This window comes from Leptopilina heterotoma, unplaced genomic scaffold (genome assembly GCF_015476425.1).
Source record: "Leptopilina heterotoma isolate Lh14 unplaced genomic scaffold, ASM1547642v1 Lhet_569, whole genome shotgun sequence".
NCBI classification, from domain to species: Eukaryota; Metazoa; Arthropoda; class Insecta; order Hymenoptera; family Figitidae; genus Leptopilina; species Leptopilina heterotoma.
The window spans coordinates 332,496-345,631 of NW_025111126.1; the positions used below are offsets into that span (position 1 = coordinate 332,496).

Below are 13,136 nucleotides of genomic sequence, written 5' to 3' on the forward strand. Positions count from 1 at the left end.
TCCCAAATAGATTATTAATTCCCTTAGTCGTCAAAAATCAAATTCAACACCGAACATGGTATGTTAGACGCCAGTTAGTTTTATTTGTCGAAAAACTAACAAAAACAATAATACAGAGAATTAGTAATTAATAATAATTTTCATCAATACTTCTCACTAGTCAAAATTAACAATCTCAAAGGAGATTCCGTTGGGAAAAATTAGAAAGGGGAAGATCTAATTTCAGAAGACACGACCATTTAACAAAACTCTACTTACTCGTCTTATTGTTGGTTTATTAATCCTTTCGTCTTTATAGGACTATTAAAAATTAATAATACGTCATACAACTTTACAACTCTTATTAATTCAACCTCACTTATTTTCTTTCTCTTTACATAAATTCAATATAAATCTCTTAATAAATCTCCTCTCAAGTCACTACTACGACAACCAAAATTCAACTACTATTTTTATATCTGCTTTTTGTCGTCTGCTAGATTTCAATGCGCGCGAGCGAATCGTAAAGGGGAGTTTTCATCTCCCATACACTCGAAGTCGAAGTTACGCGTAAAAATTATAAATTCAAAATAACAAGAAAATGTATTTGACGGAGTTACTACGTCACATCATAAAAAGATGTTTTATGTCCAATGCATACTTCAAGGACTTGAACTTTGTAGGGGAGAGGTACGCACGTTGAGACGGGTTTTGTTTTTCATCAATAATTTTTCACAAACAAAATTTAGCGAATACTATATGCATTCCAAAAAGTATTGTCCAGGACTACAACATTGTCAAAGAAAGTAATATTTTTGGGCAAAAATAAAAAATGTATAGCTGATTTTTTACACATATTATTTTTTACAAAAAAAGAAAGTGGTTCGTACGGTGAGACACCCAGAGTAATTTATTTTAAATTGAGACAAAATGAATTATGACGTCAGATTCTAATTGTTTATTGTTTATTTATTTATTTTGATGATCTAAGCTTAAGTAAAAAAACGTATTAAAAATTATTATCTTAAAAAAGAGAAGAAAAAGATAAAATTTATTTTATTCTCCACAGAGAATTAATTGGAATCATTATCGTCGCAACTTTCACAGGTAAAGCAAATGTAAAACACTTAAAAATTGAGGATTGAAAGTGAAGTTTAATGATAATAATATTTTCACACCGTGCGCGTCTCAACCAGCGAACCACAGAGTGTCTCAACCTAAACTAAAACCTAAACTAAATCTGTTATGTAAATGTTATCTGCAGTTTTTTCTGACAATAAAAAATGCACTAAATACACTAGACAGAAATCATGAAAAACACTTTTTCTAACTAAAAAATTGGTTCGCTCTAGCTCTACGAAAAAAGCAGTTATCGCGCTTCTATTGAATAAAAAGTTTAATATTAATGATTCGACAAAATGTCAATAAATTGTATGGTATTATCAGATACTTAGGATATAATATCTAAGAGTGTCTCAACATGCGTACTTCTCGCCAACTTAGGTATACAGTTTATTTTATCCCCAAACTATGCGCATATTTTGAGGAATTTAATTTTGCAATGTTGTAGAGAAAAAAAAAGTTATTTTGTCTTCAAATTATGCTCTGTGTATATAATTATAGCACTAGAACTATGTTTAACGCATACTTTGAGTACTTAACCTTTCTACTCAGGCAAAGAAAAAATAATGTATTTTTTGGTCCCCAAAATATGCGCTGTATATGGAAATATTGGTTCTCTAACTATACTTTGTACATAAGAAGAAAATACTTGTCCAACATGCGGACCGTCTCAACGTGCGTATATCTCTCCTACTTTGGTATACATTTTTTTATCCCAAACCATGCGCATATTTTGAGGAATTCCATTTTGTAATGTTGTAGAGAAAAAGTTATTTTGTCTTCAAATTATGCTCTGTGTATATAATTATAACATTAGAACTATGTTCAATGCTGTGTTCAGTACTTAACATTTCTAGTCAGGCAACGAAAAAATAATGTATATTTTGGTCCCTAAAATATGCGATGTATATGGAAATATTGGTTCTCTAACTATGCTTTGTACATAAGAAGAACATACTTGTCCAACATGCGGACCTTCTCAACGTGCGTATATCTCCCCTACTTTGGTATACATTTTCTATCCTAAACTATGCACATATTTTGAGGAATTCCATTTTGTAATGTTGTAGAGAAAAAGTTATTTTGTCTTCAAATTATGCTCTGTGTATATAATTATAGCATTAGAACTATGTTCAATGCATACTTTAAGTACTTAACATTTCTAGTCAGGCAACGAAAAAATTATGTATTTTTTGGTCTCCAAAATATGCTCTGTATATGGAAATATTGGTTCTCTAACTATGCTTTGTACATAAGAAGAACATACTTGTCCAACGCATACTTTGAGGTCTTGAAAGTCGTAACTTTTTTACTATGTCCAACGCTTTTTTTGGGGTCAGTTCCCAAATTATGCCTTAAAACTCAGGTCCTCAAAGTATGCATTTTTCAGTTTTTTGGTTATCTATTGTTTATTTATGAATATCTATTAAAACTATTTTAAGGGAGTATTGCTGAACACCTAATAAACCTATAGACGCAGGAAAAAATGGGTGTCCTAAACTATGCGTTGTACACACACATATATATTGATAACAATATATCATATAATATAATGATATATTATATATATCATATATTATATCATATATTATTATATATATCATTTATTATATATATAATGATATATTATATAAATCATATAATATATCATATTTGATAACAATATAATATATATATTATAAATATACATATTCTATTTGTCATTGCTGTCTAGAGCTAAGAAAATACGTTGTGAGGTTGCGCGTGTGTGGGGATGGTCGGCGGCAACTCACACATGCCTGTGCGGACACCAAACCACCAATTATGGACACCAACGCACACACTGGTTTCCCCGGCTACAGAACTAATACCTTGACGGTTTTCATGCTACAGACACCAACACAAGCGCGCTATGCTTGCCTCCAATCGCTACCTTGTTGTGCGTAGAACTTTCCTTTCCCCTCAGGGCCCATAAGCTGTAGAATACAGCTTCAAAACAAACGCACGTGCGTTACAGCTGACGCAAACTACAAGGCTTGCATGCCTTATGACATTTGAACTTATGAATCAAGTCAGATGCACATAGAAACAACTTAACAATAGTTAAACATTTTGTTGTAAACATTGTTGTTACAACAAAATGTTTAACTATTGTTAAGTTGTTTCTATGTGCATCTGACTTGATTCATAAGTTCAAATGTCGTAAGGCATGCAAGCCTTGTAGTTTGCGTCAGCTGTAACGCACGTGCGTTTGTTTTGAAGCTGTATTCTACAGCTTATGGGCCCTGAGGGGAAAGGAAAGTTCTACGCACAACAAGGTAGCGATTGGATGCAAGCATAGCGCGCTTGTGTTGGTGTCTGTAGCATGAAAACCGTCAAGGTATTCTTAATTTTCTGCTATTACACAGAATTTTAAATGGCGCAAATAGCTGTCAATAATCACAACTGAAATGTGGGCCAAAATTTCAGTTTTTCTTCTTACTGCTGAAACAACTTTTTCGAAATACGCGACATTATATAAAAAATTTTTTTTAAATTTTTTTTTGTTTTGGTTAGAGATAGATTTGTTATTAATTTTTTTTACCATCTAGAAGTCAAATATAAAATAAGTTATTTATTGAATTTCAAAATTTCAAATTATTCTGTTTGTTCTTCAATTGTATATCATTTTTAATTATTTAAGAAGTATCTTATATTAACCTATTTGTCCAATAGATTTTTATTAATTACATTTAATAAACCTTTTAAATATCGAAAGAAAAATCATGTTAACGAATCTGTAATATCCGAAGAAAAATAGTGAATTTTATTGATATTGTACGTCAGGAATTTTAGCCCAAGTACACATTTATGAAACAATTGAACCATTGCAAAGAAAATTGTAAAGGCAATTCTTTTAAAATTAAATTAAGAAATTTGAATTGAGAAGACGGAATCAAAGAAAATTCAGACCCAAGAGCAAGCATAATAACCCTAGAAATCAATTATTGTTATTGATAACACAAGTCAACATGAAATTTGCGCCTGACATTTAAGATATTTTTAATGATAGATTTAGCGATAGATATGAGGAAAAAAATTATATTTTATCAAAAAGTTTGCTTTTGTATATTGGAGAACGTTTTTACCATATTTTTAAAAATTTATGATTTTCTGAATGAAATGGTCAATCAAAAATCTGTAAAGTACGTAATAAAACGTACTTTACAGATTTTTAATTGACCATTTCATGAGTATTGCATGAGTATGCATGTGCAAAATAAATATATATTTTTTAAATTTTATTAAAAAATAGTGGCTGTGCAGCATTTCATTAAAAAGCGTCTCGTTTCAGGATTCCACGGCCAGACAACTAACGTCCTTAATTTTTGATCTGGAAAAAAACGAAATTGTTTTTATTTTCTATACATCAACAGCTATCGACACACGAAGGTTTTCTTATATTACTTACTTTTATTTTTATCAACAATTTTTAGAATTTTTTTTGTTGGAAATTGTCATTTTTTTGTTCAATCACGCACCATTTTGCAAAAGATCAAAATATCGAAAAATTCCTACGTGTATTGATAGCTGTTGATCTATAGAGAATGACAACATTTTGGTTATTTTTAAATTTAAAAGTGAGGACGACGTTAGTAAGTTGTTCAGCTATGGAACCCCAAAAAACAGACGTCTTCCAATAAAATTCTGCAATGCAGCCATTATGTAATGAAATTTTTTTGAAAAAATATAGTTTGCATATATTGATATGCAAATCATGGAATAAAACGTACTTTACAGATTTTTAATTTGTTATTTCATTGAGCCAAAAAAAATTCCTAAAATATGCCTAATTTTCGTGATTTCCCCCATTAACATGTTTGCAACTACTACAAAAGCAAACTTTAAAAAGAATATGTATATATTTCGTTTATTTTAGTGAATAATAAATTAAAAAATCATTATACAAACCCAGGCGCAAAATTTTTTCGTTTTTTTGTTGAGCTGTGTAAGTCTACGTCCTGCGTAAGATTGGTAAAGTTTATTAGTTTATGTTTTCAACCACCGCGCGAAGACTAATCGTCAGGCGGCTGCTACAGTCAGCAGCGGCGGCCACCTTCGTTGAACATTCGTGCGCTCTGCGAGTGGTGCTATTAAGAAAATTGTTAATAAATCCCCCAAAATAAATGCAATTTTTTCTTAGGACATAGATAATTGTTCTCCAGAGCAAAAGCTACAATTTTCTCTGTAAGGTCAATTGTTACGAATTTTTATCGCAAATACCCCAAAATTGGCTTTAAAGTAGGGCACTTCGGAAATATTTTATTTTATTTATTTTCATTTTTATTTATTTATTTATTTTTTACTTAATTAATTCTTGTAAGAGAATTTAATCATTTATAAAACAATTAAATTCTTGCAATTATTTTGTAACTTCTACAAATTCAATATATTTAGTGTTTTCAATTATAATACTGTTCCATAAATCCATTATAATTAATAATTAATTAAATATGTTCTGAGAATTTAATCAGTTTGAAATTAAATTAATTCAAAATTAAAGTTTGATAAAAATTTCAAATTGAATCCGCTTGAAGTTTATTTGTTTATGGAAATTGTAAACGTAACCCCCTTTTTCTTTTAGTTGAATTAGTTTTGAATGAGGCCCCTGTGTAAAATTAATAAAGTCTACAAGTTTATGTTCTCAGTCACCACGCGAAGGCCGTTCGTCAGGCGGCTGCGATGGTCGTCGGCGGCGGCTACCTTCGTTGAGCATTCGTGCGCTCGGAGAGTGGTGCTACTGAGAAAATTGTTAATAAATCCCCCAAAATAAATGCAATTTTTCTTAGGACATAGATAATTGTTCTCTAGAGCAAAAGCTACAATTTTTGCTGTAAGGTCAATTGTTACGAATTTTTATCGCAAATACTCCAAAATTGGCTTTAAAGTAGGGCACTCCTGAAATTGACCTTAATGGTATTAGAAGTAAAATTCTGTTTTCTCAGCCTTTTCTTGGGAACTCAATCAGGCATCTTTGCAAGATTAAAACAATGTATAAATTTAAAGAAAAAAAATATATATTTTTTTTAATATAACATTAACTTATACGCAGGTGTTTTCAAAATGAGTCTCAGATCAACCCGATCCCAACAATTACCATTAGAGGAGGGATTAGTCTTTTCCGAGCGTTCGCGCACGACTAATGGACGGCCTGACCTATACGGTCAATTGGATCAAGAATATTTTGATGGAAAACTGTCAGCTGCAGGATATACGATAGCATGGGGACGGAAGATGAAAGAGACCTCTGGGTATACTGACTTGCCCTTACGCATAGTTCGGATAAGTTGGGAGATCCATAAGCTTCTTCCTCATGAAGAACTGATTGGAACAATACTTCATGAGATGATTTATGTTAAGCTGTTCTATCACAGGAACGACGTTGAAAGTTACCGTCACATCGGCGAATTTCGGAAAGAGATGAAACGCATTAACGAAATTAGACCCTACCGGGCATGATATTAACCACCTAGGTTGTTTCAAGTATTTTATCAAAATTATTAAGTGAAACATGCATTTAAGTTAAACATGCATAAAATTTCCTTTTTAGGTAGTCGCTTATCACAACCTTCCGCGAAAGGTGATCTACCAATTGCGTCCGTACGTGTGGAAGTGCAAGAGCTGTAAATACATTATACGGATGACTGACTCTCGAAAGCCTGGATTAAAGAGTGGCCATTGCATAAGGGGGCAAAAGCGTTGCGCGAAACCTTCGTGGATTAAAATTAAATAGTCGATTAACTATACGACTACTTAGGATACGCTTCTCCCCTTTTTGTCATTGTACAAACAAATAAAATAAAAATAAATCTGTCATAATTAAGGTTTTAATTAATTAATTTTTTTTTAATAAATAAGTTCTTTAAACTATCTTCTTTTATATAAAATAGGAATTTTCTTAGTCAAGTAGTAATAAAATTAAAACAAAATCTTTATATTATTAGAATAAGAAAAGATTTCAATATTGAATTTACATCAAGCATGAAAAAATTTTAATTTGAATTAGAAAAAAAAATTTTTTTCTTTAGATATATATGTGTATATAAAAAAACCCTATATATATATTTTCCTTTCATGATAAACCTGCGAAATCGGGTTATTTCGGGTGGCGATTTTGAACGTCTGTTAGGGTCGTTGTAAGCACTAACCTCTTTAAGTCGAAGATCTTCCGTGTTGTCTTGCGGGGTTATATTTGGCGGGAACTACTGGCGAAAAGGTGGTTGGTGATTCTTTCCCAATGTAGTCTCCTCTACCTGGATCCCACGTAGCTTGAAACCTAACCCTTCGGTTAGTCATCTGATCTTCACTGATGGCCTATCTTCGAACGTTGCAGACTTTATCCCCTTTTTCGGTGTAGTTGTTGGTTCGGTTGAGGTTGTCCTTGATTGTACGGTCACTTCTTTGTTGGCAGCGGTTTTACTTGTAGAAGGGACATCCTCGTATAATCCAGCAATATCCTTGTGTGTTGGAGTTTTAATCAACGGTTTCCTTCGCTGTGGCATTTGGATATTCTCATCTCTTGGCCTTGAGAATATTGATTGAGATAGTTTATATGTCCCAGTTTTCAGCGGTGATCGACACAAATACATAAGAAGAAATGCACATAGGAGAATAATTCCTCCATATGATACGTAAATCAAAGTCGAGTGTCTTCCTTGATTATGTTGCTGTAAGGCGAACTCTTAAAGCTGTTGTTCTAGTTTATCTAGGGTTTTGGAATTCAACTCGAATGCTGATAACTTCGGGTTAATTTCGAGGATGGACTTCGTTAAGACTCTGGTACTCTCAAGCAGGTGATTATATTTTAGTAGTGTTGGGGAAAGTTTTGTTAAGTTTAAATGTAGATCTGATTTAAAAATAAATTCTGATTGACCAGCTTGTGAGGTGGTGGCTGGAATTATGGCGTTCTTGGTTTTGAGAGAGCACCCTGGACCCACTTTGAGGATCCCAACTTCGCTCAGCATGATCTTGATTGGACTCATGGAATGGCCTTTAAGGCAGGCGTGAAAAGATGTTGTTGTTTTGCACAAATTCCATTCCTGCTCCTTTAACAAGAGGTGTGTTCGCTGATCCTCGTCAATAATAAGGTAATCATATTCAGATTTTATGTATGCTCTTCCGGTGCCATTTTCGAGCATTTCTTGAGTGGTCGGAAGTGAGTGTAATTTAAAGGCTTGATAATTATATTTTTCTAGGAGTAGTATGTCGATGAGGACCTTAAGTTGATGATTTTCGCACAAGAAGGTGATGGTGGAGATTCGCATCAGTTCGTCGATGCTGATCCTAGGTCCGGTCAATGGAAACTGAACATCCTTGAGGTTATCCTGCAGTTCTCGCAGAATTGGTTCCAGTTGTTCGGATGTTATGAGGCCGGGGTGTAGATATCCTTTCCTGGCTTTATGAACTGCTTCTAACATAGTGGTAGTGGCCTGCATGTTGTGATCGAGGCCCAATCTTAATGCCTTGGCGATGGCATATGTTAGATTTCTTCTCTCCATTTCTGCTTTCGACTTAGTACTCCCTACGGCAATCAGGACTTGGAGTTGTTCCTGTAGTTCCTTCAGCAAGGATCCATGTTGTTGTACCTGGGAGTGCAGCGAATCGAGTTGTGATCTCACTACGTGGGTTTGGTTTCCCACCAGGTGTGACAAGTTGGACTGGGCTTCGTTGAGATCTTGGATGGCAGCACTATATTTTTCTCCATCATCATAGGTCAAAACGCCGACGATTGGTCCTGGAATCTTTCCCAGAAATCCCAATAGTGGGACTGAACGCCTTGCTCGTAGTTGGGTGGTCATCTTGGTTGGTAAGGTCTTGTTAATATTTTCCAATTCTTCGATCTGGACTCGAAACTGTTTTTGAAGTTCTGAGGCCATTTCCCATTTATCTTCCCAGTCATAGTATTCGACTAATTCGTTGCACCATTCCTCATCAGGTTTACACTGCTGTTTTAGTCGCTGCAGCCTGCTCCTTTGGTCGTCAAAGAATCGAGTCTGCTTGCCCACGTCCAGGAATACGGCAATCCTCCAGTTGCTGACGGACCTCCTGACTTCTCCGATATATTCGAAATATATCCCGCTGCTGGACTTGAAAGGAGTGATCTGGTAACGATCACTGGCGGTAGTCATCTCCACATCGTGGGAATAGGTCTGCTTCGTTGTCAACACTAGGATGGAGAAAAGGCATAGCATGGTTATGGCAGTAGTCGGCATCTTTCCTTGAGTTAGTCTAAAATGAGAAAATAAGTTAATAACGGATCTAGAGCTAGGGTCTAGGTCTTATAATCTGGTTGCTCTGACCTTGTCCCTATGCTTCGCGAATCTTTCACCGTTTTTGGTTTCAAGGATCACATTGTTATTTTCTGTGAATCCTGCAAGGGTGTATGGTCCTTCTGCTCGCTTGTCGAACTTATTAGACCGGACTTCTTTAAAGACATACACCTGGTCGCCTATTTTGGCATTCAAAGGTCGTGCCTTACGATCGTAGATTTCTTTTGACCGTTGTTTTGATCGAACTAAATATTTAGCAGCTAAATTTTGTAGTTCGTTCATCCGTGTAATTAAGTCCTTCAGATAGGATCCATACGTTTCGACTTTGAGTCCTTGAGGTAACGAACTAGGTGCTTTAGCCAAATGTCCAAACACGAGTTCGTATGGGGTAAAATTGTTTGCCTCATTAACGGACGTATTATAATTAAACATCGCGAACGGAAGCAAACGATCCCTATCGTCAAAATCCTTCGCGTAATGTTTAATATAATCCGTCAGTTCGATGTGACTTCTCTCAAGTGCCCCGTTAGTTTGTGGGCGGTAACCAGATGTCGTAAGTTGTTTAACGCCAAAGATTTTTTCCAACTTACGCATCAGGGTGCTAACAAAACTTGCTCCTCTATCCGTTAGAATGCAACGAGGTGCTCCAAACACTGAGAATAAGTTCGTAGCATCATTGTCTGTATCCTGTATTCGTCTGGGTTTCATGCCCTGGTTCCTCGCAGTGATCTCCTGGTTAGTGTTGACACTTTCATCCTTAAATTTCGTGAATGGGGTGGATTGTGCACGTGGGATAGTTGATGGCCCTGGAGTAGATAGTTCGGTTTCCATTCGGAGCGTTTGATCATCTATAGAATGTTCAAAGACTTCTGGGATATCCTTGAATCTTACCGTACTTTGTCTCCTTGGTTTGGTGGATTTGCTAGTTAGAGGAGTTTCCTTTTGTGATTCTTCCACCGTGGTGGGCAATTCAGGTTGCTCACTTGAAAACTCTTCCGATTCAGTTAATTTTTTCGCTCTACTCCGATTGAAGTCGTCCAGAAATTTCTTTACTCTTTTGGAGAGTTTATCATCGGTTCCAACGGCAGGATCAAGAGATTCTTAATAGTCCAGATGTTCTTGATCTTCTTCACCATCAGAAACATATTGTCTTCGTGGACTATGGTCTAGGCCTTCGTAATCCCAAAGTAGAGTGTTGTTTGTTGGATTGGAGAAATTTAATCCAGCGTTCGCAATCGATCGATCGAATCTATTGACAGAGTCTCATACACTCTGAATTAGTTGTTTAGCGTTGGACGGTGATCGTTGTCCTGCGTTCTGATCATCTGATTCGCTGGTTTCGTCATAGCTGTTATCAATTTGGCGTCGACCTTCGATGATCATTTCTTCTAGAGGTAACTCCTCAGGTTCCGATTCCGATGATGGCGATGAATCCGGTTCTGGGTTTTTCAGAGCTTCTTCTCTAGCAATACGATCCGCGTTCTCGTTGCCAATGATGCCCTCATGTCCAGGAATGTGCTTCCAAACAACGTCAAGAGGTTCAATAGCCTTGATTAATCGTTCGTAAGGCTTCCTATTCTTTACTGGTTTGTTCTCTGTTGTCCTCCAATCGTTCTATTTCCATTTCGGTATCCATTCCTCAACGCTCTGCACCAAGTATCGGGAATCTGTTTTGATCCTTAGTTTCTTGATTCCCGCATTTTGATGGAGTAGTATGGACAGGAAGATGAGGGAAAGCACTATAGTCTTCTCGGAACACCGGGGATCCGAATCTTCATCTGTTCCTTCCTCCGATTCTTCGACGAGGAGGTTCCTTGGCAGCCGTCTTAGTGGGATTTGACTTAAGTTTAATAGGAGGACCCTTTGAACTGCTTGGTTGTCCTGAGCTGGTACTTGGTTCAGGATTCTTTGGACGTTTTAAGATTGTTTTTCTTGGTTCCGTTACCCCTTTTGGTGCCGTGGTAACGGAGGGTCGACGAGGAGGTTCCTTTCCTGAACGTTTTGGAATAAAAAACTTCTGTGTAGTCCCAAGGTTGGAGGAAGGTCCAGGTCAGTGGCTTCGTTTGTTTTGGTTTGAGTTTTTCTTGTAAACTACCAAATCGCTGTCGGGTTGTTGACGCGCTGGCTTTTTCAGTTCCTTCGGACTTTCTTTCTTTATCCCTTGGGTTCACTCGCGCACTTTCTTTCGCTTCGCTGGTTGAGGAACGCGTTATAGGTAATGCCCGACATGTCTTCACCTTTTCGCTTGGCTCGACATCACTGGATTCCGTTTTACGAGTGATTGCCCTTTTCCGAGATTTTGGCTTTTCGAGATCCAAGGAGAATGATTCTGACCAACTGGAATCTGAATTCGACCCGTTTTCTTCGTCAACAGGATTTGTTGATAACGCTTCAACAATCCTATTGATTTTTCTGGGCTTATATTCGAACTTATATTGATAATTCTGAAGACGAATTCTCCATCTTTGAATTCGTGGTCCCGGATTATCGATATAGGTCATCCAGTGTACCGGCTCAAAATCACAGGCTAGAACGAACTCGCGACCATATAAATAAAGTTGAATAGTCTACGTGCTCGTATGTCGTGTTCTTCAAGAGTGTCAGAGTAAATTATAATGTCGTCTAAGTACACAAACGCTTGATCATCGAGCATAGTACTTAAAACATTATTTAGTAGTCGTTGGAATGTAGGCGAAGCGTTCTTTATGCCCATGGGCATCCGCTTGTACTCATAGTGACCATTATATTGCGAGATGAAAAGGCAGTTTTGTGCCTATCGTCTGGGTGAGTTTCCACTTGATGGAAACCACTGGCAAGGTCAAAAACGGTAAAGTAGCGTGCGGTGCCCAACCGGTCGAATATTGAGGTTGTGTTGGGCAGTGGAAAAGCGTCTCCTATGATGTTTTCTTTTAGGACTCTGTAGTCTACCACAACCCGCCACTTTTTCTCACCCGACGCGTCAAGTTTCTTTGGGACGATCAGTAGTGGCGAGTTGAATGGGGAATTAGAATGTTCTATAATTCCGCTATTAAACTGCTTTAATAACTGAACGTCAATTTGTTCAAGGGCCTCGACAGGGGACCTATATTGTTTCTTGTGAATGACTTTATCGTCGATGGTCGGAATTCTATGCTGGTTAAGGTGAGTGCACGATAGTAGTTCACCATTTAAATGAAATATGTCAGCATAGTCTTCCGCCCATCCTAATACGATTTTTCGCTCGTCTGGGGCCAAATGAACCAAGTATAACGCATTCTTGACATTGATGACTCTCAGAATAGGTTTGTTGCGAATCGAATTATGTGCCTTTTGCCTCAGAATCTGTAAATTCTTCACCGGGGAATTTACAGAAATCGAACGGGATTAACTGCTGAGGCTTAAGGGTTATGTCAATGTCATTTTCGGTAGTGTTAATTGCCATGGCGTGGCATACACCATCCTTATTTGTGACAATGGCCTCACCCAGGTAAAGTCTTTCTTGGGTTTCGATTCGAGAAAGATATCCTTCTTTTAACCCTGTGTTTATTATGTCTATCGCGACTGGGGTTTTTGTGCGAGATTTGATGCGTAGGACTCGAGCAAACGGTTTGATTTCAGATCTTAAAGTTTTTTTAGCCTTCAGTAATTCCTTATCAACAAAATTGATAGGGGTCACTGGGGAAGATATGGTCACAAGGGTGTTATGCCTAAAAGAAATTTGGGCTTGGACCTGTCGTAGATATGGTCTTCCAAGGATACCATGGGTCG

At 36.6% G+C, this 13,136-nt stretch overlaps 1 protein-coding gene across 1 annotated transcript; it reads left to right on the forward strand.

Annotated features, from left to right (window-relative positions):
• The first annotated feature begins 6,183 nt into the window (after positions 1-6,183).
• Positions 6,184-6,579, forward strand: LOC122508758 (DNA-dependent metalloprotease SPRTN-like). Its single transcript, XM_043622280.1, has one exon. It carries the CDS (start codon positions 6,184-6,186, stop codon positions 6,577-6,579), a length of 396 nt encoding a protein of 131 aa, XP_043478215.1.
• The last annotated feature ends 6,557 nt before the right edge of the window (positions 6,580-13,136 follow it).

Excerpts from the sequence above, each read along its gene's own strand:
- LOC122508758 (XM_043622280.1), top strand. The coding sequence starts at position 6,184 with ATGAGTCTCAGATCAACCCGATCCCAACAATTACCATTAGAGGAGGGA.